The 23,994-nt window shown below is 34.1% G+C and overlaps 2 protein-coding genes across 3 annotated transcripts; both read left to right on the top strand.

Annotated features, from left to right (window-relative positions):
- Nucleotides 1-1,478: 1,478 nt before the first annotated feature.
- LOC114524547 (phospholipid-transporting ATPase IA-like) lies at nt 1,479-18,670 on the top strand. 2 transcript variants are annotated; one of them, XM_028545659.1, is made up of 47 exons: nt 1,479-1,656; nt 5,451-5,550; nt 5,657-5,756; nt 5,982-6,080; nt 6,238-6,283; nt 6,357-6,397; nt 6,489-6,562; nt 6,679-6,748; nt 7,328-7,381; nt 7,492-7,565; nt 7,749-7,819; nt 8,269-8,309; nt 8,471-8,597; nt 8,902-8,940; nt 9,175-9,266; nt 9,363-9,398; nt 9,516-9,593; nt 9,970-10,058; nt 10,200-10,257; nt 10,469-10,583; nt 10,682-10,764; nt 10,844-10,893; nt 11,189-11,258; nt 11,381-11,465; nt 11,564-11,703; nt 11,851-11,898; nt 12,002-12,092; nt 12,258-12,322; nt 12,538-12,618; nt 12,796-12,828; nt 12,914-12,996; nt 13,240-13,348; nt 13,839-13,916; nt 14,074-14,184; nt 14,266-14,340; nt 14,467-14,589; nt 14,742-14,820; nt 14,969-15,030; nt 15,132-15,188; nt 15,416-15,523; nt 15,739-15,827; nt 15,959-16,019; nt 16,098-16,144; nt 16,260-16,294; nt 16,510-16,553; nt 17,731-17,819; nt 18,184-18,670. In XM_028545659.1, exons 1-46 carry the CDS (start codon nt 1,614-1,616, stop codon nt 17,785-17,787), a joined length of 3,411 nt encoding a protein of 1,136 aa, XP_028401460.1. In that variant the 5' UTR covers nt 1,479-1,613; the 3' UTR covers nt 17,788-17,819; nt 18,184-18,670. The 2 variants fall into 2 exon arrangements, with proteins under 2 accessions (XP_028401460.1, XP_028401461.1); XM_028545660.1 differs by lacking the exon at nt 1,479-1,656 and adding an exon at nt 4,194-4,310.
- An 848-nt stretch (nt 18,671-19,518) lies between these two features.
- Nucleotides 19,519-23,992, top strand: LOC114524697 (serine--tRNA ligase, cytoplasmic-like). The gene is made up of 10 exons (XM_028545857.1): nt 19,519-19,902; nt 19,976-20,046; nt 20,722-20,805; nt 21,373-21,531; nt 21,673-21,813; nt 22,305-22,460; nt 22,559-22,774; nt 22,893-23,022; nt 23,247-23,404; nt 23,597-23,992. The coding sequence occupies exons 1-10, from the start codon at nt 19,677-19,679 to the stop codon at nt 23,855-23,857; spliced, it is 1,602 nt and encodes a 533-aa protein (XP_028401658.1). The 5' UTR covers nt 19,519-19,676; the 3' UTR covers nt 23,858-23,992.
- The last annotated feature ends 2 nt before the right edge of the window (nt 23,993-23,994 follow it).

The following is a 23,994-nucleotide window of genomic DNA, read 5'->3' as shown; positions in this document are numbered from 1 at the left end:
TTAGCAGCATTTCGACGCGCGGAGAAATTTAAAATCGATTTTCCTGAATATTGTGAAATGGCAGGTCTATCTCCACCCCATGGCGTGTTGCATGTATCAAAAACAGCGCAATACGAACATGACGTGAATTTTTGAATGGAATATAAACTTGACATGATGAGATATTTTTATTTCTAGCGTGAAAAAAATTATTCTTATTAATGAAATTGTTTTCATATGAGGTCATCTGTTCGTGGACGCCATCTTCGTTGATTCTGGAAAATTCAGTTACGTCCGATTTTCAGGAAGCCAATTTGCTTATTTTCAAAATCATACACATTGTTGTATTGCTAGTCAAAAACACTCATCAAGTCCGATTGCTTTGATATCGTAAATCGTAATGAATTCTTTATGCTGATTTCTGAGCTCAAAACATGTTAGCATGCAAGCACGTGAATGGCCAAGAGCTGCTATTTTGAAATAATTTTTGAAAAGCGTCTTATTGTGGATTAGAAATATTTTATTTCAGATTAATTTTAAATTTTCAAGTCATTTTTAGTGCAACTGAAACGCTTTCAAATTAATTTGGGGCATTACGGAACAGTAAGGAACGAGTATATTTGACCACGTGAATATCGTGGCCAAGAGCTGCCATTTTGAAATAATGTTTGAAAAGCGTCTTATTGTGGATTAGAAATATTTTATTTCAGATTAATTTTAAATTTTCAAGTCATTTTTAGTGCAACTTAAACGCTTTCAAATTAATTTGGGGCATTACGATTTACGAAACAGAAAAGAACAAGCCATTTGGCCACGTGAACATCGTGGCCGAGAGCTGCCATTTTGAAATAATGTTAGAAAAGTGTCTTATTGTGGATTAGAAATATTTTATTTCAGTCTTCAGATTAATTTTAAATTTTCAAGTAATTTTTAGTGCAACTGAAACGCTTTCAAATTAATTTGGGGCATTACGGAACAGTAAGGAACATGTATATTTGGCAATTGGCAGTTCTCGGTCACGTGACAAATGTTTAATAGTTTGTCAAATTGGTCAAATTTGGTAGCGCTATGAAAGAAAACGTACTTTCGCTAATACGCTATACGATAGATTGACTATACTAGCATTTATATAACCTGCAATTTGTAATTGTTCTTTGTTTTTTCAGTTTTTTCATGCGTATTAAATCGCAATATCTGTCCTTTCTCACTGAGAGCAGGTTGAGGCAGAGGCAGATATGGACTGATCACTGAGCTATATTAAAATTCCAATATATGGACGAACAATGTAGAACCGTAGGACCATAGAACGATGATAGAACCATTGAATTGCATAGCATTATATTATTACTTATTAGTGCCTTATAATCATGCGGTACATATTCAATAATTGTTATAATTATTATTTCGTAACTCGTAACACGGCCTTTATAACCCCCACTGATGTCATTGCGCAATAGGTCATTGCGCAGATGTCTTTCATATTAAAATCATAATAAAAATAAAGAAATGGAGACCAAAATACGTTGTGGATGATTTAATATTCATCCATTTATTCAGTCGAGCATAATGTGAAAGTTTAATTAGAATTTTATCAATGCACACTATTCGAAGTGTATGAAAGTTTCCTTCAAAGAATGACGGAGGATATTCAACTAAAGCAGTTGTCCGATGAAAGAGGTAGATTTATTGTTATTTGTGATGAAAAATCTTGGTTTATTTTATCAATTTTTCGTTTGATTCATTTGCTTAGATCTATGACAAATATTCCACACATCAAACAAGCGCATCTTTTGTATATTGATTAAGCATTTTCAGATTTTCGTTTCTGGAATTTGGAGTTCTTTGCATATCTCTTTCCAAAATGCCATGATTTGTAAACTTGTGTCAGTAAGCTTGTATTGAAATCATGGAATTCTAAGAGGATTTAAATGTAAATGTGACATATAGGCGGAAATATATTTTGTATTTTGAAGCTTATCAACCATATGTAGCAGTCTTTTCTAGAAATATATGTTGTATGAAAATCTCTTACTATACATTTGACTGGAAGCTAATAAGCTTACAAATTATGTGGGCAAGTTACATTTAGTAATTTTTTTCTTGGATTTGTTGATAATGTTTGACATGTTAAGCACTACAACTGAGAAGTATGACAAAAAACCCAAATGATATGAAATTTTAGCAGAATAAGGAAAATAATTCCTGGTGCTTCAAAGGACATCATTTTTTTTTCAACTCTCAACTACAAGTATACTGGTAAAATCCACTATCTTGTAACTGTGATTGAACAGATGTTTTTAAAAATATAAAATCTTGAAACTTTTAAGTGAATAAGTATGTTTTTGGGAAAGTTTCGCTAAATATTTGTGATACGAATTGTATAACTGGACCTAGCTACAACAGTGATTCCAAAATAATAAGGTTAATAAGGGCACTAGAACAGCACTTTAATGAGTGGTCAGCTATTGCCACCATCTTTTTCACACTTGGATAAATTTGTGTTATGATGGACTCTAAAAGAGCCTATTGCTGGGGAAAGTGATACTTGCCATAACATAATGCAGTTTTGCAGAAACCATGAACACTTTCCTTTTAAAGAAAAGCTTAGCTTGCATTTTCTAAGTGGCGTCATTAAAAAAAGCTCTCGCATCACTATTCAGTGATATAAATTTCAAATTGCTGCACTGAAAATTTTGAAGTGGTTGATAATTCACAATTGAGGTTTTGGCAGCTGTTATTTGCTTGTAAGAGAGTGGAGCAGCTAGTAAAAAGGTTGGAAAATTTAGAGTGGAACATCACATATTTTTAATTTATGGATGCAGCCTCAATTAAGAGATTGTTTGAAATTATTATCTTAAAATAGCTTTTTTGATTGAATTATATAAGTTTTTATTTCATTTTTAGTAAGATTTCTAGATTTTCTATCAAATGAAAAGTAGTACCTCATATTCACTGGCTACCCACTGCTCGTTAAATTTTACATATAAACGTAACCAGAAGCAGTACCTTGTCTTCACTTCAGGTCCTCAGGTTCAATCAGCATCACAACCACATTAACCTTTTAACCATTTTGCTATTATTGCAACTGGACACCTTCAATAGTGAATTTACAAACCAGAAAGGGGAGGGGGTTTATAAACACCCAATCTTGTTCCCCGAGCTTGCAATTCCTCTGGCGAGAAAACAAAGGCTCTGGGATAATCGAAATGAGAAATGACTCTGATTGGTTGTTCACGCCATTTCAATTTTGAAATACAGAAAACCCTTACAAACCGGAAGCCTGGATTTCTGGCTTCCGGTTTGAATTATCCCAGACCCTTTGTTTTCTTGGCCGAGGAATCACGAGCTCGGGGAACAAGATTGATAAACACCACCTTTGAGTGAAGAGGAAAATTGCTCCAGACCTATAAAGTGATGAAGATAGAAACATGACACAGTCGAAAAGTTTATTTCTACCCTGGGCCCCCAAATTTCTCTAAAGGGGCATCCAATTACCAGGTTCCCAAAGTTGATTTCCCCCCTGGCCCCTAAGAGATGCATTCAATACGAGGTTCCAGGGGCTCTGAGGCTGCAGATTCTTAAGTAAGGGGGGTGTAGTATTCATGTATTTGTGTTAACAATCTGTAGAAGCGATCAATTTGAAAAGAAACTAATAATGCAGAACATGAATATATGAATATTCCCCCCCTCCCCACTTAAGGATTCTATGAGAATTATAACAATGAAATAAATAACGAGCTAAGGAGTCCGTAACGTCTCCTTGATATCAAATATGATTGTTTCGTTTTGCTGAGCATGTTTCTGTTAGAAGTTGTTTTTAGAATTTGTCAAAAAATATAGAAGATTTTGACGTTGTTTACATCAGAGTGCCCGCACATAGCACATGCGCAGAAGGAATTAACTTCTTCTTAAAATAGTATCATCGCTCACCGTAACAGCTGGGTCGGAAGAATTAATTATCAAATGCTATGGATACAAATTATGAAAGTCCCATGCATGCAGACTATATTGCATACCTTATACAATCATCCGTATTTTATTCTGGGAAATAAATACAGATTTGCTGAATGGTTGTGAAATATACACTTAACCATCAACTTAATCTTTTTTCATATTCTATCTAAATTATTCATAATATTTCTGCTAACTAAGGATGCAAATGCACTGCGTTATAAAATTTACATTTTCAAATTATACATAAATGATGAGTTGTATTTTTACAGAAAGAAACTCTTCTATTTTGTCATTGTGATGTTTATATGTAATCTAATATCTAGTCCGTAATATTGTCTTCAAAGACACGGCGATGTATCAGCGAATTAACAATCAAAGTAAGTTTAAACTCAGCTGATTTTTTGATGGGGAGTCGTCGTATTCTTTGTAATTATGCATGTATATGCGGAGATTTGTGCACAGCACTCCAGAGACGTGTACGTTACTTCTTACTTGTAACGAAACTGTTAGTGTAACACATTCAAACGCAGCTTTTGTGACGAAAGACACTACGGAGACAATGAAGTTTTTTTAATACAAGGACACGCTCTCTGCTTCAAGTGTAACTTGCACCATTATTTGGGTTTTGGGAAGATTATATTTATAATGGATGTTTGACTTGAAGTGAAATATTAATATGTATAGACGTTGGGCAATATTATAATACTTGTACACAGGAGATCTTGAAGATTTTGTGTAAAAGATTCATCATACGTTCATTTAACCCCGGGGTAACGACAATTACGAACTATTTGAAGAGCTTGAATCAAAGTGAAGTATAGGATGACCGCATGTCTGTCGATGCCATTCTGGGTGCTATTCGGAAGACTTGCAAATATCATTAATAATATGTTTAGGAAAAATAGATTCTTTAAATATTATCGAAGCCTGCTGTGTGTATGTATACATAGCTGCAGTTACCTACACTTATTAAGAATCTTGCTGTGGAAAATGAGAATTACATACGATATTTAGATTAACACTCTTTCTTCAGTCTTGGGCAGTTTATGCATTTCGATACTCTCCATTTTTACCGTCTTACATACATTTATAACGAAAAAACATGATATGAAAAAACAATGAAACGAAATTTTTGTGGTTTTAAATTAAAACCCTTTTCTGCCTCGCTTTCTTCTACCGCATCGCCACATGCAATATGAGTTTCATTTCGTTTGTTTAATACGTCCTTGTATTGAGTATTTGCACACTGAAGAGCTTCATCAACTTTTATCTCCCACCAAACTATGATCACCTCCCTTTCTGGTTTTCCGATAAGTTATTATGTGAAATTAGTGGTTCTGATGTATTCTTCCATATAGGCCAATTATAGGCCAATTGTATGAATTATTTTGTTATGCGAGTGCGCGCACCGAAACAGCCCGCGCGAATAACTAAAGAGCAGCCGTATAATTGTTAATGTTTTTTTATCCACTGATTTAAAGCGTAAAACCTAACAGGTTGAATTGATTTATTTTCAGGTAATTATGGTACAGTTGACGATGGTGGTCAAGATGAAGCTGATCGTGTTATTATGATCAATAGCCCACAAAATGTTGAATTTTGTGGAAATAAGATTAGGTAATTTGTGTTTTTTAAGAGTTGGATGAAAATGTTAGAGAAAATGCGCTTCTTAGGAATACACCTATAGATTCTCACTCTCTCTATTTTATTTCTTCATGTGTAGCACGGCCAAGTATAATCTCATCACATTTTTACCAAAGTTTTTGTTGGAACAATTTAGCAGATATTCTAATGTATTCTTCCTCTTCATCGCTCTTCTTCAGGTATAGAAAGTAATTATATCATATGGACGGCGGGGGTTGGGAAATAGTCCACCCATTGGCTGTGGCAAAAATTGTAGCAAAAGCTATAGCCTTTCATGAGTGGATTGCCTCAAACTCTTTCTAGATTTTGTCCGTAGTTGATCCTATAGCAATCTTTCCTGATGGTGTGTACCTATGAAGGTTATATCCGCAATTTGTCATTAAATTTGTCGTTTATTTTTCCAGCAAATAGAAGGCGTTTCACCAACAGGCCGCTATACAACAGCCGTTCCTTTGCTCTTTGTTTTGTCCTGTTCTGCTGTGAAGGAAATTATTGAAGATTATGTAAGTCTTCGGGGGCATGTTTCGAACATATTTTATTGCTTTTTTAACTGCCGCGAGTAAACAAAACACTGGAAACAACAGGCAAATTAAAAGTTATCAAACCCTGTTATCTCCATGATATATGGAATTGTACTAATATGGGTTCATTGTTGTCCAGAAACGCCACAGAGCTGACGATAAAACCAATAAAAAGGATGTTAGAGGTAAAGTGATTTCACTGTTGATGTAATTTACCCATGTAAATGTGCTTGAATTAGTTTTTTCTGTGTTTCATAGTTTGGAGAGAGGATGCTTACCAAACTGTAAAATGGATGGAGGTATGAGTATTTTTCTTTAAAATAAAACAAATCTTTTTAATGGGCAATTGAATCGAAAATTCCAGGACACTAACTATTATTCTTTATTTAGCTTAAAGTTGGTGACATTGTTAAAGTTGTCAACGGACAGTTCTTTCCTGCTGACCTAATGCTACTATCTTCGAGGTACTAATTTCGAATTTATGTTTAATAAAGTGATTGTCTTATTTTGTACAGTAAATGTACACGTTTCTTTGAAAATAAAGTTGTAGAAAGATTTTTAAAGAATATTACTTTTCTAGTGAACCAATGGGAATGTGTTATATTGAGACAGCTAATTTGGATGGTGAGACAAACCTTAAAATTAAGCAGGTATTTTTGGGCTTTTTAAAATTTATTCGTTAACTAACCTACAAATGTACAAACATTTTTGGAAACTTTTAGACATTTTTATGTCACAACTAATACACGTTTATTACTTTATAATACATTGATAAGCCTTGCAGCATTGCCCGCTGTTTGCCTGAACTAAATTTGATTTTGTGTATATGCAGACGATTTCCATGCATCAATATTTCCATGCATCAATATTTCGAGTGGAAATTAATTACAATTGCCGGAGCATTAGAGAGTATTTGTTAACTATATGGATTCCCCTGCAGAAATTGAACTTACGCTTTGGGATGCCGGTGAAATGCTCTGACCATGCACTAAGCTACGAAGGATTTTCCTTCTTCTTTAGCTTGATATTGAATTATGTATGATTTCCACTTTAATTAAATTAAGATCATTAACCTATTAAAAATGATCCAACGTGTAATGTCAGAAAATCATATAAAATGATTAACCTCTCACTGGTATTTTTCATACTGTTTAATACTTTCAATATGGAGTGTATAGTTCATTGTGAGTGTCACTTTTATATACTTAGTCGTTTGTTGTGTATTTCAGGCTCTGCCTCTGACAGCTAATATGGTTCAACTTACTGATTTGAAGACATTAGAGGTACAATTTTTATACATTTCTTTTTAGGACAACAATAAGCGCAGTATATATTGAACCTATTTGTTATTTAACCTAAAGCAGTATATATTGAACCTTTTTGTGCATTGTAGGGACGGGTAGATTGTGAAGGCCCAAATAATCGACTTTACGAGTTTGTTGGAAATATCACGCTAAATGGAAAGAAGTAAGTGTTTTATATTACATGGTCGTATTCACTAACCAAAGAATCGCTACTATTTCACACAATCTGCAAGGTATTCCTTTTTAAATATTCATGCACTTTGGATTCTTCTATTGTAAAATTTTTCTAAATTTGTTTTGACAGCGATGAATCAATGTATAAAATATAAATTTTTTTTAAACATAGAGCTGTCCCACTTAATCCCGATCAGTTATTACTGCGTGGTGCTCAGTTAAGAAATACTCAATGGATATATGGTAAGTTGAACATATTTTGCTCTTGCATTCGTCAACATCTGATTTACATGGGACACCAAGTACAATTGTTGTACAGTTCATCCAAACGAGTATCGCAGCGCTGGTTTTTCTCCACCACAAGCTCTGCGGCAGAATTGGAAGGCGATATCTTCCCGTTGTGCATCGTGTGTGAGATTATTAGCATTACGTCCTAAGATAACCAGGGAAACGTGGCAGTTTTCGAAATAAATAATCATCGAATATAGTTTAGTAACTGCTAAAAGTATTTCTAAAATAGTCTCTGATTTTTATTATCAATATAGGTTTTGTCAGGGAGGTCTGTGTGATTTACAGTGAGATAGCTCAAAAAGTCGACAAAGGAAAACTCCTAAAAAAACTCCTAGGAAAAGTCCTAAATTATTTGCATACTTTATTTACTCATGACCTCATTGTTTCTTGATATTTTTCAGGATTGGTCGTCTACACAGGGCATGATTCAAAACTAATGCAGGTAATATACTTATACTGCTACGTTGGTGCACGAGTCTTGACTCTGTGGGCTCGTACAGATTTCAGAAATGCGTAGTGCGGTGTGCATGAGGTATTTTGCCAACAACATTGAACAGTTTGCCTTTTTGATTTTTTTAATTTCTTTGTCATTTCTTACCCTAGAACTCAACCGCTGCTCCGATTAAGAGATCAAACATGGATCGAGCAACAAATTTGCAAATATTGTTTTTATTTTGCCTGCTGATGATCATGGCATTTTTCAGTAGTTTAGGATCTTATCTTTGGACCAGTAAGTTATATTAGATGATATATTTTTTTTAGTTCAACATGTTTTTAAGAAACATTTAATCAGTTAACCTGGCGCTAACACATTTGTATCCTGCTGGGTTATCTGCCAGTTTGGGTTGTTGATTTGTCTGGCTAAAAAATCCTAGTTGATCAGACCTGCCACACAGGCTAACACGATTCGCCCATAAATGACAGATTACACTGGCACCATTCGCGTCAGTTTCATCCATCCAAGAAAAACGCCTTCAGATGCATGCGTTAAATCCAACTCAAAATTTAATTCGTGATTTGAATTCTTACTTTAGAGAATCAAAGAGCTGGCTCGTGGTATATGGGATACGAAGGTGCGTTTACTTTCTTTCTTTTCGTTTACTTATCTCCCATGCATGCAGGATATTATCCTCCGGAACGAACAGGATAGGCTCTTTTGTGTTGTAAGCAGCCAGACAATACAAATATAAATTCCTGTCCGATCCAGGATAATTTTCTTACATATAAATGGAAGCTAGCCAGTGGGGCTTAAATGGTATGAAATTCAACACCAACTTGAAGCAATAACCTATTATTCTCCTATATAGGTCGTAAACCACAGAGCTTCTTCTTCACAATAATCACGTTTATTATTCTCTACAATAATCTTATTCCTATTAGTTTGCCTGTCACATTGGAGGTGAGTTATTGCTGTATTCAACTTTTTTTGTTAATCATCGTATCAACCACTATATATCTTCTATCATTTTGTTCACAATTGTATCTTCGTTGACAGATTGTAAAATTTATTCAAGCTATATTTATAAACTCGGTAAGTTGAACTTTGCGTTTCGAATAAGTGAAAAAGGGTAAATTTGAGGACTGAAATTATTTGAAAGGCTACAACTGTACATTTGAATCCTTATTCAACGTGATTTGCCCACACTAGGATTGTGAAATGTATTATGATGAGAATGATACTCCAGCAATGGCTAGAACATCCAATCTAAATGAAGAGTTAGGTCAAGTAAGTATCATCATTCACTATATGTACGAATGCCTTCACGGAAAATTGTAGGAATGTGCATATGTATATATATCCTTCCGATGGAAGGTGCAACGTGTATTCATGCAGGTAAAATACTGACCTGAAGGAAATGAAACGACCTGAAAAAATGAAACAAGAATATCGTTATAATAAGTGCTGTTAAAGAATTAGACGCGAATAGACGTGAATAGGAAATTCTGGTCTTAGTGGTCACAGCGGGAAATTTTAAAGTTGGAATTTTTCGCTGTGACTACTAAAACCAGCATTCCCTGCGGGCGTCACGGCTTGATACGTCATCATGCATAAGATCTATTGCTTCACACGACATAAATTTCATTTTATTTCTTTACTATAGGTAAAATATATATTTTCTGACAAAACTGGTACTCTTACAAGGAACATTATGGAATTCAGAAAGTGTAGTATTGCAGGAATTATGTATGGGTAAGATGGAATTTTGCATTTATCGTTTTCCCTCAGCAGCAGAGGTGATATAATGGCCTTTGTTCGGAAGACAGGCTAATCTGATATTGCAGTAAGTTCAGGTTTATTGATCTTGTTGCGATGTTTTGTCGTTTATTTCAGAGGAGATGGCGATACATATAATGATCCATCTTTACTCGACAATCTTCGAGAACATCATGTGAGTTGAATCATAGTTAATCTTTGGTTTAATCTGTTGACCTTCGCGAGATCGATATACAGCGCATTTTGTTTAGCAAATATTTTCGTTGAGTACATGGCAAATGTATCGTTGAATAATGTACATTGGGTTATTAACTGGATGGCGATTTGAATGTAATACAGTAAATGAAAGCATTATTCTTGTTTACAATGTGATGTAATTTCTTTAGCCGACTTCCTCCGTGATCCGAGAGTTTCTCACTTTGCTATCAGTATGCCATACTGTGGTGCCTGAAAGAGATACTCAGAATCCAGATAAGATCATTTATCAAGCGGCATCCCCAGGTATAGGAGACGCCATTTTGTTTGAGATGAAGTCACGTGACTACATAGACGTAATGAAGACATGGATGTTGAATTTACATAATTTACTTTCTGAATAGATGAGGGTGCGTTGGTTGAAGGAGCAAAACTGTTTGGGTTTTCTTTTAATGTGCGAACACCCACTTCTGTTATCATTAATGCTGTAAGTTTGGAATTGAATATCTTTTGTAAATATATGTCGTATGGTCGTTCTTATAGTTTTTCTTTATTTTTCATTTTAGATGGGACAAGAGGAAGTTTACGAAGTTCTTAATGTTTTGGAATTCAACAGGTAACCCTTTTATAAGACTTCGATGCACGTTCAAGTCTTTCAGGAATGATACGCCCTGTATGGTTAAAACTGGGGCAAAAATTGTACAGCAAACTTTGAATCTTGAGCTACATACCTGAGTAAATGGGGTTTGCATTCATTAAATGATGTACGTTATACAGTCGAATATACTAGCAGTTTGTACAGAAATGTTTGATATTGTTAATCTCAATATTTAGTCTGATAAAATCTAAAAAGTTGGGGCCATATTTAATATTACGCAGGTATATATAATTATTTGTCACTTTATTCCTAGCACTCGTAAACGTATGTCTGTAATCATGAAAACACCGTCAGGACAGATCAAGCTTTACTGCAAAGGAGCCGTAAGTCTCTTTCTTATATTTCTTGCGCTTTTAGCCATCAGTGCATGCTGGGAGCTGATTAATTAGGGAGCTGATGTGTTTTGTCGTGATTTATTTGTAACTAAGTGTATCTAATGAATTAGGACACTGTCATCTACGAAAGATTAGGCACTAGCCAATTGTACAAAGATGTCACATTGAAACATTTGGAAGAGTTTGCTAAGGACGGTAAGCACATTATAGATTTAATTCTAAATTTGTTCGAAGTAAACGCAGAGCGGTTGCCCTAAATGTACATTTCGATCTGACACGTTCTCTTTATCTAGGCTTACGAACATTGTGTATTTCCATGGCTGAGATCTCTCAGGAAGAATATGATCGCTGGAGTGATATTTATTACCGTGCAAGTACAAGTTTGGAAAATAGAGACGAGAAAGTTGATGAAGCTGCAGAACTTATTGAAAAAGTAAGGGGATGTGTTTTTTGTCGTTAGTTACGAGGGACTTTTGCAAGTTCTGTTTGAAGTTAGTTTTGTATGCTGGCAAAGTATAAATTTATAGTCAAGTGTTCCAGTCATCTTATAGAAACTCAACTTCTATTTACTTGTAAACAGAATCTGTTTCTACTCGGAGCAACAGCAATAGAAGACAAGTTGCAGGAGGTATTCCATGTTTTTTTTATTTGCACAATCACAAAAGTGTTTTCTCACATGTTATATATGCCATCAATATGAAAGTCATGTTTCGAGGTTTTCTGAATTTCAGGGCGTTCCTGATAGCATTGCTGATTTAGCTGCCGCTAACATTAAGATTTGGGTACTAACTGGAGACAAGCAAGAAACTGCGATTAACATAGGTAAAAATACATGACTTCAGCTATACGTTGCGATCATGCATAAGTAATCATAAATCTGTATTTCGAGCGTGGAAATTGCGATCACGTTTTATTGCATTCAACAGATGGAGACATATTCTTATGCTAGTTTTTGTTTCATATTTTTTTAAAATGTCAATTTTCCAGGTTACTCTTGTAAATTACTCACGGAAGACATGTCTTTGCTTATTTGTAATGAATGTGATCTCGGTGTAAGTATAGAATTATAATCATTTACAATTACCAAAATTTTGCACTAAATCTTTCCTTTTTTCGTCTCCATTATATGAAATAGTTACAAAAGGTAGTCGAATTAGGAGGGAAGCCTTAAGAAAGCTCTTGTCATCAAGCTCTTCGTCATCCCAGCGTTAATTATGCTAATAGCATTTCAATCTAAGTTGATTATTTTACATGTTGATATCTTCAGGGAACGAAACGTTGGCTGGACGAGATCATCAAGAAATATGGAATTAAAAATAAGCGAAAAAAAGAACCAAAACGCGGTGAAGTAGGTTAAAACCCTCTTCTTCATAACAAATTTTATAACTGGTTATAGTAATGTATTGCATTGTTACCCATGAACAAGTAATTTATTTATACCGAGAAAACAACTTAAAATCATAAAGAATCAAATTAAACTTTACGTCAGTGACTGTAGCTGAAATATAATTCACCTTCTTTACAGGAGGAGCGGTTGGCGCTTATCGTAACTGGTCAGGTTAGTTCCTTTTTCGCCTTTAAAAGTTGTTCTTGATTGTTTTGACGTGAAATGAAAAACTCTATTTTGTCCTTTTCCAAAACAGACTCTGAATTATGCCTTAGAAGAAGATTTAAAATACAATTTCCTGGATCTTGCACTATGCTGTAAAGCAGTCGTTTGTTGCAGGTAATCCTATATCACCACATTGTGCATGTGTGAAATGTTAGCTACAATTATATGCAACGACAGTCTCATTTTCCCACAAAATATAGTTATAGATCTTCCTTTTTTGCAAAAGATCTGTGAAACTTCTCATGCGACTCAGGGCCCCTATACACGCTGACGAAGGCCCTATGTCGAAACGTCGAAAGGTTTTCTTTTATATTTTTGTCTGTTATATAATGGAACAATTTGGCATGTTTTTTATAGAGTTTCTCCTTTGCAAAAAGCTCAAGTTGTGCGGCTAGTCAAGTCCCAAGTAAAGAATTCTGTTACATTAGCAATTGGTGATGGTGCAAACGATGTAGGAATGATTCAGGTACGTTATGTATCCCTGCATCCTGCATGATCCTGTGATTCGCATGATCCTGTGATTCGCATGATCCTGCATGCAGCCACAAAATACCTGGCGTACACGAGACAATAGGTTAGTTGACATTGAGGCAATGTAACCCGATGTCAAAACCAGCTTTAATTAATATGCAATGCCAGACATGCCGTTTATTAATCATTAGTATAATTAGATATCGAGTTCTTAAATTTGTAAAATAACTGTTAAAGTTAGGTATATTCATTCAGGTTATTTCACACGATAAATATGATTTTGGGACAGATAATGCGTGTGTATTTTCCACTGTTGTATTTCTAATCTGTCCATGCACCACGCGACGGTACAAAAAATAGAAACTTCTTAATCTTCAAAGAGACTTTGAAGAGACTTTTCAAGATGCTGTCATAGGATGCCATGATACAAAAGCATATTTATTCATCCATACACAATTCTTCTAATTCAATATCTAAACTTGCAGGCAGCTCACGTTGGGGTTGGTATAAGTGGTCAAGAAGGTTTGCAAGCAGCAAGTGCTTCTGATTACGCAATCGCTCAGGTTGATTTTCTTAAATTCTTCTAAATTTTTACCTTCCTTTTAAATACGCACGATTTAGAACTGTTCCTTTCAATTTTGGTTTCCATAGGTATATGTATATTTTTATATACAACTTGCATGTAATGTTGATAATTTACAGTTGTATATTTTACAATAGTTCCGTTTTCTGAATAAACTATTACTGGTCCATGGTTCATGGAGTTATCAACGTTTAAGTAAACTGATATTATATTCATTCTACAAGAACGTCTGTTTATATGTTATTGAGGTGAGATATTTTCGTATTTATACAAACTAAAGAATTCATTTTCTATAACTAATGTTTTGTAACTGTGTTTCCTTTTCTTAGCTCTGGTTCGCTTTAGATAACGGTTTTTCTGGTCAAATTTTGTTTGATAAGTGGTGTATTGGTATTTACAATGTGGTATGGATTGACATTTGAACCAAATATTCATCATTCATCATTGCATGACATTGGTATCTTTATTATAGAAAAATAACTAAACCTATATACATTGTTAACTTACAAAATCTATTCTTCAATATTCAGGCGTTTACGGCATTCCCTCCATTGGCAATTGGTTTGTTTGACAAGACAGTGTCGTCAGATAGCCTTCAACGTTTTCCTCAACTTTATAAACCGTCTCAAAATGCGGAGTATTTTAACACAAAGGTAAGAAAACGTTATACATGAAATTTATATAGTGTGACCGTAAGTAGAGTAATGAATATTTCGTCAGATGTGAAAATTTTTCTGTTGCATTGAGGCTTGCTTATTTTATTCTGTTTCATCGCTTATTTTACTCTGTATGAATTCTTTATCAGGTTTTCTGGTTGTGGATCTTTGCTGCTGTTGTTCACTCGCTTCTGTTGTTTTATCTTCCATCTTTAGCATTAAACAATGGTAAGCGTGAATGATAATATGCCTGGGTTCAATATTTAAAGGAGTAATAGAAAAGAATGATGATATGCAAGAAAGATATATAAATCTGTACTACACCCTACCCTCGTTTAATCCTATGCTACCATCTTTTCTCTATTTTACTGTATAGATGTACCTTTTCAGGAAGGTTTAGTCGTTGGAAATTGGTTTGTAGGAAATGTTGTATACACGGTAAAGAATCTTATTTCTGTACACAATAACTAAATCATCAGTTGTGCTTGCATGCTTGCATGTGAACCTCACGTTCATTTTTACCCAATTTCATGTTACAGCTCGTCGTTGTCACAGTTTGCTTAAAAGCAGCTCTTGAGTTAGATTCTTGGAATTTGGTAAGATAGTTTAAGTTAAAAGACCTATGCTACAGTACTTTGTTAGTTTCAGTAGACAGCTATGATTTTTGTCTACAATGTCACCTGCTATAAGTAATATAGCAATATGGAAGGGCTGGGAAATGGTTGGTGTCGACTATGGCACGCATCGTTACTGCCTGGGGGTCGAACTACCCAGCAGCTGGCGGTGTATTTCTTTCTAATGGTTGTATTTCACCTCTTTCTAGCTTTGTCATATTGCGATATGGGGAAGCATTCTTAGCTGGTTTATATTTTTATTAATTTATTGTCAACCATTTATTGCGGAGTTCCTAGCTCCTGATATGATTGGGCAGGTAGAGTATCTCATGATTTTTGGACCAAGAAAAAAGCATATTATTTCGTCAACATGGTCATTCCTATTATCCTATTATTTCCCAACACATCATTTCCAGGCTATATCTCTGATTCCCATCGATAGATCCGATCGTTTACCCGAGTTTTGCTTCGGGTAATTATAGGAACTATATTCTTACTCTTGCTCTTTTACTCTTTTATTATTTTGTTGCAGGAACAAATGATTTTTACTTGTCCTGGATTCTGGTTTATGTTAATCCTTATTCCTGTCATTACACTGTTCTTTGACTTCTGTTATAAATTGTAAGTACAAATCAAATTGCTTAGGTATAGTTACATATTATCTTGGTGTAGCTATTATTATCGACGTTTTTCACCATTTTATATATATTCTATATATTCCATATATTCGTCTATCTAAATGTTATTTATAGGTTCAACAGAACTTTCCGGAAGACGTTAGCTCAGGAAATTCAAGAAATAGAGGAACGAAGGGTATGGTGTAACTGTTTTATAATGACGCGTGTAGATAGAATATCAATATCCCAACTAAATATTAACCTAATTCTTCAGAGTGATCCTCAGTCGTCTCTTGGTCTTTCCACTCCTTCCGTGCACAGGTAAGCGCCGAACGATATTATATAGAAATACCGTGTAAAATATTGTTCATCTGATGTTGCTATTTTATATCATGTTTTTTTACAATTTGCATGCATTAATTCGTCTTTTAAACAGGTCGGCATTCAGATCGAAGAGCTTCAAAAACCAACGTAAGATTGTTTTACTATATTACACTCATAAACGTTAAAATCAGATATATCAAATTCAAATCTATAAAAAATTGTACATTCAAATTACATTTCGCTATTGTTCATTTACCCTGAAAGTTTTGTCTGCTTAAGGAACTCTTGCTCGTTGAAGTATAGTATATTTGAAAAACTCACTCCAGTCTATGTATATCTATATCTTCATGTCATGATTTTAGATGGTTATGCATTTTCACAAGAGGAAAGTGCATCTGTCCGTCAGGTACAGTTTGTTTCATCTGTATGAATAATGGAAAGAGTTACAAACTGATAAAACACATCGTTCTTCCATGTTGTCGTTCGTGCCTTTAGAACTGACAATATATTTATTTTAATATACAAACAATTGACCATATGTATTGACCGAAATTGTAATTACTTTCTATCACATCGGTTAAACCTGGTCAAATTAGGAAGCATTGTTGCGGGAAAAAGAAAACAGTCTGTTCTCCAAAAATGGCTCTGCAATTGTGTTTCCTACACAATCCTGATCAAAAATTTGGTATACGATTGACTGACAGTGTATAGAATCTGAATTTGACAAGTTTCACTTTGGCCCTTCCCCTCGTGTGACATTGTGGTCTTTCCAAAATTGTATGTAAGTAGGAATAAAATTAAGGGTCTGCAAAGCCTTGGTTTAATGAGAACTAATAATATACACTGTATTGTGAGGTGTATGGCAAAATTTCTGAATAGAACTTTCACAAGTCTTTTTTTCTAATCGCGTGATTTATTTGGCAATGAAGCAATTAGAAAAAGCAATTAGATAAAGTTGCATCAATCCATATTTTAGCTAGAAAAGCCAGTTTTTCTACACTCGGCCACTTAATTAAACAACACATGCAGATATTCTCGGATTACGTTAATTCAAACATCCAATTGTTCCCAGAATTTTTGACAGGATCTTATGAGTATATTTTGTCGATTATAGGTATAATGTAAGAGCACAAATTAGATGTAGAATAATTTATTTTGGAAAAATATTGTCACATATAAAAATACAATCACATCACATAATGTATTTTTAATATAATATATCAAAATTAATGTTTCTTAATTAAAACCCCCTGGGCCCTGTTGTATTATAGGTCGTGTGAAAATTTGAATATTATAATCTACAGAGATATCTACATTTAAACACCACACATCTAATTAAAACATAAATAATGGAATAATTGTACGTGCTATGAAAAAACACATGCATTCACTGATATTTAACTAATTTAATATATGATATTTGTACTTTCTCATGATTTCTAAAAGATGGATGAGAGTATATTTTATAATTAACAAATTGATCAATTAAAATTTGATAAAAAAACTTTTAATTTTTGATTACTTATTCCATATAACCTCGTTGATTTCTTGAATGAATAAATAATCTGATGATTTTTAAACAGGCGCAGTTAATCCGACGATATGATACGAATCTTAAAAAGCCAGGGGGTGGAGAGTAATGAATGTTGATTGATGTACGTCCTTATATAAGGTAGAGTGTTTAAATCAATTTGAAATGTTAAATCTTTAAACTTCTTTAAAACTAAGGTAGCAAACGTGCTTACAACTATTTAGTGTTCACATAACATGTAAAGCAAGTAGGTAACCCATGGCAATAATCACTTATGCATGAATTCAAAGGAAAATATTTATGTACATTAAGGACAGGGTGAATATACATTTTGAGAATTCTGATGGAAACTAGCAGGGTTAAAATAAAACAGAATTAATTTAAATGAAACAATCGGTAACAGTGAATGAATAAACAGTGTTCCGTATCCATATGCAATTTAGTGAAGTGTTTGAATGAGGTTCGTGTCCACAAACAATGCATTATCAAACAAATTTCTTTTCAGTTATCGCTGAAACCTTACGAGAGAAATAAGGACATTGTTTTTATCGTTGTCGTAACATATAGTATCTTATATGGTATACATTGTGTTGTTGCATGTTTTATGGTATACACCATGTTATTGCATAGTTTATTGACTGTTTTGAATTCAAATGTCAATTCGAATTTCCTGTGTATGTGTGTGCATGCGTGCTTCAAACATGATAAATCATAGTCAATAGTACTGGTGTTTATCACACTATTTTAATTTATAATTGCATAGCAGTAGCTATAGCTATAGGCATAGCAGGCATGTTCACACAGCCAGGTTAATTTTGAATTGATATTAATATAAATATTTAGGATGTATTAATGTTTGTTTGAATTTGATTATAATGCTAGTGGATGCTAGCTAATTATTTAAAGTTTATTTAGGATATATGATATTCAAAGAATGTAAATTTTCGTGTTAGCATTAAAATTTGTTGTAAATCGTGCACGCGAGTATTAAAAGACTTTAAAATAACATATGCAACAAAACCCAACAATTCTAGTCTCTGACTCTGTGAATATTTTTATTGTGTTTTCCTCGCTTTTCGGCTTCGACTTTGGTGGTTCATTAAAACTTCATTTAGTAAAAGATACAAACTGGTTGTAATGCTATATTGGCATCGAAAAACAAACTCGTATAAAGCAAGTCTTAGAGACTTAATGACAACTCATTGGAACTCATTGGTGGATTTCACCACTGTGATTTCACCAACTATTTTAATCAGTGACTCAATGCTTATTAGGGGCGCAAGAACGCATTCCTAATGCGAAGAGGACGGATCATTTTTATATCATAGCCTTATACCGAAAAATTAACCCTAACTGATCCCAACGTTGAACGCAGAAGCAGAAGCAGAGGGAAGTGGAGAGTCTGGAGATAGCAGCCTCCCTGGCTCCGGCGCATCTGGAGCTAATGCAACACAGATCTTAGCAAAGTTGAAATCGCACATATTTGTTACCAAGAAGAATGTCAAAACGTAGACTGATACAGGGAACGCTTCCTGTGCCTCTAATTCTTGAATCTATGACGTCACTTGAATTCTCAATTCTCAATGGTAACTCACTCACTTACGGTTGACTTTACATTTATGTTATGTAAGGACAGTAGGGTAAGTAAACTATTTGGCGAGAAAGCACATATCAAAGAATGCAAGGAAAACAGCTATAAAGCAAATGTATAAGAAAGGATTTTGGCCGAGTAAGCGTTGCACCTTTATATTCGGCTAAAGCATTAAATCTTTTTCTGTGTAAATACAGCAATACGCGAATTTCTGCAGAATTCTTATATCTGTAAGTATGCTTATATGGAGAGTACTGTCTTATTTACAATATTTCTTTATTTGAGACGGTCATTCTGTCCATCATGGTGCAAACAACGAACTTGTACGGGATAGTTCCCCTGATTTAATTCAGAGGAACAAAACTCGTACGGTGCTCGAGTGCGGTGTCTTTTTCCCTTGTCTGGTTATGAGAGCATTGTTTGTTCGATTGCATCAGTTCACAAAAAGTACAAGATCAATTCTGAAATATCGAGCTATCTCAACTTCTACCACAAAAATGGTTCTTGATTTAGACTTATTTCGCGAGGAAAGAGGTGGAAATCCCGCCAAAATACGTGAAAATCAAGGCAAACGATACAAAGATGCTTCGATGGTAGACAGAGTTATCAGTGCTGATAATGAATGGAGAAAATGTCAGTGTATTTTAATATGTCATCAAGTATTTAATTGAATAGCATTGTTTTAATACATTTGCTTGCCATGCAGGTCGTTTTCAGGCAGATAACTGGAATAAATTAAAGAATCTTTGTAGTAAACAAATTGGAGAGAAAATGAAGGTAAATATTGACGCACATATCACACGTGGCGTATTTATGGGACTGACAGGGTGCAGTTTATATTAGCCTTTAATTCTCGTAATATCAAGTATCACCTCTGGCGTGTGCAATCAACTCATTTGATTATCAATATGAACTTGAATTTATTCAATGCTCCAAACATATAATTGCAAGTTTTTGCAACATTTTTATGAAGGCAACGTGCCCCAGGACTTAGACCAAAACCCACTTTGATGGTCGCAATGATGTTGTTTGGACTAGATGTTGTTGTTGTTTATAGATAAGAATCACGTGATGATATTACACTGCAAATTGCTAAACTGTATTTTTACCTTCCACTACTTTGAGAATACTTTACCAATTTCATTGGATTCATACCTCCATCATTTCTGGAAAACACATCCTTTTCATGCAGGCACAATGTCAAGAAATTGAGATTAACTTCCCTTGTTGAAAAGCCCTAGTTAAAAAATAACCTTCCACATGTATCTTTCATGTAATAGCAGGGATCCAGTTCTTGTAAATTGTAAATTGTAAAATGTACTTCTCTTTTCAACCCAAATTTTCTTTCTTTTTGTCTTACTTCAAACAAATAAATTGGCATTAGTTGCTTTTCCTATGTCACATTTGTATTTGCTTTATTTATGAGCTTATTTTTTTAAACAAATTGCGAAGAGAAAAGAAGATGTTGGAAGCAGTGAGGATCTACCCCAAACAGTTAGAGATGACTTATCTAAACTTGATGTTGAAACTTTACAGGTAAACCTATTGCATTCATGACATCCCATGTAGTATGCTATATTAGCCTATATTATTATTATATCATTTATATGCCTAAGGATCTTTCTGTATTAAGAAACTGTCACAATATGTTAATTGTTCATAATTGCATTGGAATTAATCCATAGACATGTTGTTAGCAAACTTAATGATTTCTGGCAAATGTGATGGGTAATACCAAGTAAAATCTTTGATATTATTTCAAGAACCAATCTGAAAGTTCCTAATCAAGCATGGAGCATTTCACCTAGCACAGTTGATTCTGAACAAAACATATTGTATGATGCAAATAATTAAACTCACTTTAAAACACCATCATAACTGCATTGACTGTACTTCTTCAGATGTTTTAGGCCTGTTTTCCACTTCAACTGTATCATAGCGGAACATATCGAATACTTCAGAAACATAAAAATATAATGCGGTTCAATGGAAAATAGGCCTAAGCCTTGTTTTAGGAAATACAAGTGCAAGGCTGTTAAAAGGAATTTGAACACCCAAAAAAAATATTGGAGACTGCATTTAATAAAAGTGTTATCACTATAGGGATTGACTGTGACACAGATAAAGAAGATTCGTGTGTTGATTGATGAAGAAATTGCAAACTGTCGCAAGCAAGTAGAAGAGTGGGAGAAACAGAGAAATTCAACACTCTTTGAAATTGGAAATTTACTTCATGATGATGTTCCAGTTAGCAATGATGAGGTACGATGAAATCATAATTATTATAAAAACATCACTTTTCAATTCACAATATGTATCTTACAATATAACATTTTTTTAAGCTGAAATTAGTGAAGGTAGAATATGTTGGTAAATTAAAAAATGTTTTTGTTTCTTGTATAGGATGATAATGGGATAGTCCGGGTGGTAGGAGACTGTTCAGTGAAAAAGAAATATTCTCATATTGATCTTGCAGTTATGGTTGATGGTGTTGATGTTGACAGAGGTGCAGCAGTGGCTGGAAGTCGTGGCTATTTCATGAAGGTCAGTATTTTATTTATGTTTTAAACTTGTCTTACTTAATTGGCTTAGTTAATATCAAGTTTTGTAGTATATTATGAATGTGTTAATCGTCATATAAAGATGATAGACTGAGGATTGACTTACGTACATTAGGCATGTGAACAATATATAAATAAATATATATATATATATATATATATATATATATATATATATATATATATATATATATGTATATATATATATATATATTAAGTATCAATATCACTTGCAGAAAATTCAGTAGTACCAGTAGTACTTCTATTCTACTATTCGTAATGATAACTTTTTCCATAATGATAAGAAATAACACTCAGGACTGTCAACTATGTAATATTTCATCTAGTATAATATTTAGTTTTGAACAAAATTCTTTGGAGGTTCATTTTCATTAGAAATCTGCGCATCAGAGTGCATGATCAAAAATGACTAAATCTATAGTTCTTTTATCTAACCAATTACGTTCTTTTTAGGGTCCGTTGATATTTTTGGAGTACGCTCTTCTCCAGCATTCAATGCAGATGCTTTACGAAAAAGGATTCACACCACTTTACACACCATTTTTCATGCGTAAAGATACCATGCAAGAAGTTGCTCAGTTGAGTCAATTTGATGAAGAACTGTATAAAGTAAGTTACGAACTTGGCCTTCCTTTAAAAAAAAAGGAGTCAACGGGAAGCATGATAATATAGACACAAATACAACATCGTTGTGATTTTTATTGCAGGTTGTAGGTAAAGGAACTGCCGAGGACGGTTCAGTCGACGAGAAATATTTAATAGCAACAAGTGAACAACCAATTGCTGCGTTTCATCGTGGAGAATGGCTTGATCAAAATGAACTGCCAAAAAAATATGGCGGCACATCCACATGTTTTAGGCAGGAAGTTGGAGCCCATGGTCGGGATACACGCGGAATATTTCGTGTTCATCAATTTGAGAAGGTACGTTGTCATGCAAATATTTAACCTCTAGGTTGATTTCAGTTTATTTAGTTTTGAACTTAAACCATTACATAATATTCCATTTAACCATTATTACATGATATTCCATTTTTACAAGGTTGAACAGTTTGTTATATGCTCTCCAAAAGACGACATTTCATGGAAGATGTTTTATGAGATGATAGGAAATGCCGAAGAATTTAACCAATCTTTGGGAATACCCTACAGAATTGTAAACATTGTCTCAGGTGGAAACTGTTCATTTATAATAAGCACGTCAAATTAATGTGAAAGTCTGAATTTTTATGCGTTTATACAACACCATTCGTCAGGTCAATCTTATTGCAAATGTCATTTAGTAATGACATCGGCCCGAAACTGTAAATTGTAATTCCTCATCCAAGGACTGGTGCATGTCTAGTGTGTAGTTATTGCCAACATGGATGTCATTAACGCTCTATTTGAATTCTAGGCGAGTTAAATAACGCAGCTGCGATGAAATATGATTTGGAAGCATGGTTTCCGGGAAGCGGGGCTTTCCGGGAACTTGTTTCCTGCTCAAATTGTACTGATTACCAAGCTAGAAGATTGCAAGTCCGTTTTGGACAGACCAAGAAAATGCAAGAGAAGGTATGGAAAGAGTAAACATATTACTTGAAATTAAACGAAACATTCCTTGCAATGACCTCAGCTGGAAAAAGGCCAGCAAATAAAATTACCTGTTTCTCTGAAATTCATAGTGTAACGTCGATTGTTGATTTTTGGAATGACATTAATACAAATTCTGTGTGAAAAATTACGTTAAAAATTGACATTTTCTAGGCTGAATTCTGTCACATGTTAAACTGCACAATGTGCGCCATTTCAAGAACGATCTGCGCTATTTTGGAAAATTATCAGACTGAAGAAGGAGTCGAGATCCCTGAGGCCTTGAAACGCCACATGCCAGCAAGTTTACAGTTCATAAAATTTGTTAAACCTGCGCCGATTGACGAACAGGCCCAAGGGAAAAAACAGAAAAAGAAAGCGAAGTCGGAAGCAAAACAACCGATGGAAGAAAAAATGGATGATTTAAAAATATAAAAACGTTTGAACATTTAGAACATATTGAAATAACCATGATAAAGGAAGATGGGAAATGTTGACGTTACATTTACTGTATGTAAATTTTATTGTTCGGTGGCCAGAAATAATTAAACCATATTCCAGTCTTAGAAGAC

This window comes from Dendronephthya gigantea, unplaced genomic scaffold (genome assembly GCF_004324835.1).
Source record: "Dendronephthya gigantea isolate DGI-Jeju-01 unplaced genomic scaffold, DenGig_1.0 000031F, whole genome shotgun sequence".
Taxonomy (NCBI): Eukaryota; Metazoa; Cnidaria; class Anthozoa; order Malacalcyonacea; family Nephtheidae; genus Dendronephthya; species Dendronephthya gigantea.
The sequence above is the reverse complement of the archived record's forward strand: the minus strand, read 5'-3'. Positions and strand labels throughout refer to the sequence as shown.